The sequence below is a fragment of the Mustela nigripes genome, chromosome 7 (genome assembly GCF_022355385.1).
Source record: "Mustela nigripes isolate SB6536 chromosome 7, MUSNIG.SB6536, whole genome shotgun sequence".
NCBI classification, from domain to species: Eukaryota; Metazoa; Chordata; class Mammalia; order Carnivora; family Mustelidae; genus Mustela; species Mustela nigripes.
This window is the reverse complement of record NC_081563.1, coordinates 100546595-100552594: the sequence shown is the minus strand read 5'-3', so window position 1 is coordinate 100552594 and position 6000 is coordinate 100546595. Positions and strand designations below refer to the sequence as shown.

The 6000-nt window shown below is 35.8% G+C and overlaps 1 protein-coding gene across 1 annotated transcript in view; it reads left to right on the top strand.

The window, feature by feature from the left end:
* MACROD2 (mono-ADP ribosylhydrolase 2) overlaps positions 1-6000 on the top strand; it is a 1932176-nt gene that overhangs the window by 1182261 nt on the left and 743915 nt on the right. Inside the window, exon 6 of the mRNA XM_059406514.1 lies at positions 3810-3931. Within this exon, the coding sequence (XP_059262497.1) occupies positions 3810-3931 (122 nt within the window). The remainder of the gene's footprint in view (positions 1-3809; positions 3932-6000) is intronic.

The window sequence follows — 6000 nt, the reverse complement described above, 5'->3', positions numbered from 1 at the left end:
ATTTTCTCTTTGTCATTGAGACTTGTAAATTTTACTATTAGGTGACGGGGTGTGGGCCTATTCTTATTGATTTTGAGGGGCATTCTCTGAACCTCCTGAATTTTGATGCTCGTTCCCTTTGCCTATAGATCTATTCTTAATAGGCAAACAGGAGAGGAACTGAATTCAAGAACAGCAAAGAATCTTATAGGCCATCTTATTCAACTCCTTCTTTTAACTTGGAGAGGGAAACCTAAAGAGGAGAGTGACTTGTCCAAGGTCACACAGCAAATTAGTGACAGATGTGGGACTTCTGACTTTTAATCAGGCCTTAGGACTTAAAGTGTGATATACTTTCCATATCAGAACAGAGATGATGACTCGTTTCTGCCTGTGTATATAAGATGTCTTGGATATTGCTGCTGATGGTAATTGAGCTTCTATATGCACCAGAAATCAAATTAAACACTTCTGTTTACATTATCTTATTTATACCAAGGAATCCACAAATTCATGTGCAAGTGAAAGCATTATCTATGGATTGAATGCATTTATCTCATACATATGTATCTACTATCAAGATGCTATTATGTTCAACAAAATGTAAATCAATGTAAAGCCTCATTGATGTTGTAACAGCTGTTTGTCTCAAACTTGTTCTCCATCAATGGATTTTGAAACTAGTATTGTGGAAGGGTAGTCTGTGGTATTTTTGATATTAGAAAAAGGATCCTTAATACTCACAAAACTTGCAAGCCCCTTGTTTAAGGTCTCTTGTAACTGCCCAGGCATCATTTTGTTCTCCATCTGTCCCTGATACAAAGGTAAATGTTAATGAGGCCACACATCTCAGAATAAACCACAGAGATCATCTAAGCAGTTCATTTGTTTTGTGGATAAGGAAACCACGACAGGGGCCAGCGAAAGGGTGGCTTCATCTGGAGCACTTGGCAAGTCAGGGTTGGAGCTGGAATTGGAAAGCAGACCTCCTGAATGAGTTTTATAATGGGAAAAGAGGAACTTGTCAGTGTGGAAGAATCTCTCCTAAGTGCTATGAACAATTAAAATAATGAAGGAAATTTACTTTTGGGCCTCACATTGATTTCACCTTCAGCTTTGTGGATCTGAGAGGTCATTGTGTTGGTCGATAATAACACTTGATCTTGGATGTTGTAAGTTTAATATAGAGCATAAAATACAGGGATCAATATTTTGATGTTGAGAAGAAGGCTCATTGATTGGCTGTTTGTCCTTAGACTTCTAAATTAAATGGAGAACTGAAGAAATGTAAGGAATAGCTTTTCATAAATCCCATTTAAGTTATGTGGACAATGATGTCTACAGGGAAAAGCAAAGAAAAAGGATTTTTTAAATGTCACTATTTTCTCCTTTTATGGACTCTCTCTCTTTCCTCTTCCCATTAATGCCCATAAGCCCTGTTTTTACTTGGCTCAGGTAGACACACCTTATGACCCCAGATAAGAGGCACTTATTCTTGACCTTCTCCATCCATATTATAAGGAATCCAAGGTCATACCTTGTTTCTTCTTTATTAAGTATTTGAGGTACAGAGGCATTTGGGAACAAGAGAAGAAAACAAAATAAAACCCATGGATTTGTCCTTTAACAATGGCAGTGAGGGTACTGGAGTTGTTCTGGTATAACATTTCCCAAAGGTAAATTTGTGGAAATTTAGTCCCTTGAAGTACTCTGTAAAACATAGTTTTTAACAGTCAAATGTATTCCATTCTGTATCCCCTCTGGTTGAGATTCATAATCCATTGTTGCATACTGAATGTCCTGAAAGTCCTACCTAAGATAGCTGTTTTTTTTTAATTGTTCTTTTTTTTTTAAGATTTTATTTATTTATTTGACAGAGATCACAAGTAGGCAGAGAGGCAGGCAGAGAGAGAGGAGGAAGCAGGCTCCCCGCTGAGCAGAGAGCCCGATGCAGGGCTCGATCCCAGGACCCTGGGATCATGACCTGAGCCGAAGGCAGAGGCTTTAACCCACTGAGCCACCCAGGTGCCCCAAGATAGCTGTTTTGATTTAATTTCACCCAGTGATTCCCAAGTGTAATTGACCTTTAAACCCACAGCTTATCATACCCACTTTTGGGGAATGTTCTCTAGAATCCTGTGTTGTTACTCTACAGTTTCTCTCTCTTTGGATTCATTGGGGGATTTAGACTATTGTAGCTAGGCACAAACAGGTAGTCATGAAGGGGAAAATGAAGTAAAGCCAAGCACAACCTTCCTTCTTCACGTATTCTAGCATTTGCTTCAAAATGGAAACTAATGTGAAATATTCAAATAAAAATTCACTACATCTGGTAGAGAACTTGCATTGCTTCAATAGATACAGCTCTTATGTGTTACTCTATTATTAAAAATATGATATCACTGTGTGCTGGGTTTTTGTTTTGTGTTCTTTTTCTTTTTCTTTTTGCTAGACATAACCTAATCTCCCTTTGTCCTTTCCTATGTTATTGGGGTTCTCACTTTAAAGCAACATTGCCTGTGCAAGAACATCTGCATGAACTTGCTGGTGATGTTTCTGCCTGTTTTGATCACAAGATATCATCTTTAATATTATTTGACAAGGGTTTTAATCAACATTTTGAGGATTTCTCAAACATGAGATAATACCCTCAGTATTTTGAGTATTTAGTAGTCTGAGTATTTAGTAGGCAAACAACGAAGATTTTACCCTTAGTGACTTATTTTCTGCCATTTAAATTTCCTATGTAATTTAAGACTGTTCCATAGTCTCACTTTTGTGATGTGTTCTTATCTTGTCATTGTTGTTGAAATGAAGTGGTACTGATTGGACAAAGCAAATGATTTCAACTCATTATAATAGTCCAGTAATATTAGACCAAATTTGTCCTTCTGATCAAACATGATTAGTTGTTGTTACTTACGTCAATGAGATGGGCAAATAATCCAGATTAACAGCTAAGACTGGAAAACGGATGTTATAATGCGTTCAAGTAATTTGGTTTATAATTTGAGTTCTCTCTTATGATCCTTACAGACTTTAAAACTGAAACAGTTCTATTTCATTATGTTCCTAAGTGAAAAAAAGTTATGTGTGTGAAGGTATTAAAAAAACACAATGACTAGTTTTATGTGCCCCCCAAAAAATCTAATTCTGTGTTTCAAATATAGAGGTTGAAAGTATAGATTGCTTTTTGAAAGTTTTAATATAGTAAACAATAGTAGGGACTAGTAGGGACTATCATGCCTAGCATACCTCATATATGTGAGGATTGGTAGGTTGCACTTTAAAATTGGTAGAGATATTTTAAAGTTATTCCTTTTAGGGTTATTACTAATTGTTACAAATTATCTTGGCACATTCTCAGAAATTTATCCCTTTTTATTGTGTATAATGCCTGGAACTATTGTCTTATTTATAAGTAAAGTGATGTGAAGCATTGGTTCTTCTTTCCCATGTCAATTCAGAATGCTCATTTTGCAGGCAATTATTTCTCAGTTATTTCTCACCAAGGGTTTGTCTTTTGCCAGGGTGCCAATTATTCACATCTTGTATTATAATCTGTCTTACTAGGATCTGACCAATAACAATGAAATAATTTACTGGTAGGGGATGCCCTTTCACAATTATCACCTTCCTGGGCAACTGCCTACTTTAAGAGGCTGTGCTATATAAAATCTTCTACCAGAGAAGCATTTGCATCATCAATAATTCTTAGCTTGCTTGTCTCCAGGCTCCAGCACAAATATCTACAATAAATAAAGCACCGTTTGTGTGAAAAGTGAAAAATACCTTGCTTATGCTATTTCTCCTTCCTTTTGCATGTGCAGATGTCATCCATACCGTAGGACCAATAGCCAGAGGTCATATTAATGGTTCCCACAAAGAGGACCTTGCAAATTGCTATAAATCGTCTCTGAAGCTGATGAAAGAAAATAACATCCGATCAGTTGTAAGTTCTTTTCTGTTTCTTATTTCTTATTCTTTTCAGCCTTTGTATTTGGGAAAATAATACCATCCATTTCTAAAATTCAGAAAACTAAGGTTAAGGTTCTTAGTAAGTGATATGCTACTGGCTATCATAACTCCACTCTTTTGTGTGCCCTAAATATTTGCTTAATTGTGTGTGATGTTTTGGGAGTTAAAGCTCTAGAACCATACAACTGGAGCCATCTCACCTACTTTCTTTCATCCATAGTGCCGTTACCTTTTGGAGAAAGGGGGCGTGTGGGCATTTTAATTTAAAAGTTGATGCCTATTTGGGTCTTCTTATATTAATAGTCTGTAGCTGGGTATGCCACATCCCTTCTAAATTTTATCAATTTAGACTGAGAGATTTCAAAAATGTGGATCTAATCTACTTCCTTACCAGTAGGCTGGGATGAAAGGAAGTCTCTTCGAGCTGGATTTGGGAGTATTTATTCACCTGCTTTTCTTTTGCAACATGTCCGACGTTTATTACATCTCAATTACACCAGGAAAACAAAAGTATGAGAAAAATGAGAGGGTAAATACCCAAAAGTAAGTTAATTTGGTCAGAATCCCTGGGATCTTTTCTCATAGATTATAACCTTGGTGGAACTGTGGGGCAGGAAGATAGTTTAACCCTTGACTTCTTAACAGGCTGAATGGATCGACATTACTTAGGAGGTAACAAAAGCAGAGGTTTTATTATTTGCATGAAGGAGTACTGAGAGTCAGACACATTTAGATAACCTTAGTTGGTTGCTGGGCTTTTCATGCATGATTATATTTTTGAAATGTCTTTTTCAATGTACATTGGTGAGTTTGCTTAAAATAACACTTTTTTTTTTCAAACTGATTATACAATCTTTTAAATCTTTGCTTAATTATTAACAGAACATAATATTTTATTTCACTCTTTGATTTTTATTTTTTTTCTTTAAAAATGAATCAATAAGTAAGATCCCTCTGTCTTAGAGGAGAAAACTTGAGTTCAAAGAGAATGGAGCAAAAGAAACTATTAAACGTCGTGGGCTGATTTTGTTTTTTACAGCAAAATAAGGAAAATCAACCCAGGTGTGCACATTTAGGAATAATTAAAATTTTATCAATATGGAATATTGATTATAAAGGCAAGGGACTGAAGTGCTTCAAAAAATGGATATGTATGGAAGTTTCTAGCTTCTCAATTCTTTTCAGGTCTCAAGGTCTATATAGACCAAGTGACCTGAAAAGAATTAGCTAATGAATTCTCTGGAATAGCTAATGATTCCTTTTCTAAAGCCAAAAGAAAGTAAGAAGATGCTAGCCCACTAGAAATAGTGTAAAAATAGCACCCATTCTTTTAATAGGAAAAAAAAAAGTCTCTAACGATGATGATCTTAAAACAATCATATCTGCTATTATATTACTTGCTCCCATTAGGTAAAGAGTGGGAGAATTATGGACTAAGTTCAATTGACTTTTGTCAGATGACCTACAGAGAGACTAAAGCAATGCTCTAATCATCCTGGGATTGGGATTAGGTCTATCTAAATACCTTGGATGATGATTTTGAGGGGTTAATTACATCTTACTTGGTGCTAAGCTAGTCGATGATGCTAAACCAAAGTCATTTTGATATTAATAAAAATAAAAACGGAGGTGGAAAATATTTGCAAAACATGAAGCAAGATGTCCAGTTGAATGGATTTTCTGTCAAATACCTTGTCTCTTCTTCATACACAAAACATCTATTTTCCTTCCTTCCTTCCTTTTTCCCTCCTTCATTCCTCCCACCTACCTCCCCTCCCTTCCTTCCTCCTTTTCTCCCTCCACACTCTCTACTTTCCATCCTTTCTTCCTCCCTCCCTTCCTTTATTTAAGAAGGAAGTGGGCTTTCTATTTTATATGGAATATCATGTTCTTGACCAATGTTTAAAAAAAATTACAATGCTGATACAATCAAATCCTCATTATGTGGAGAAAATGGAAAATTCTTAGAAACTGATTACAATTGGATATATGTTTTAATGTATTGGCTTATACTTTGTGTATTTATTTTAATAGCTGGGGGAG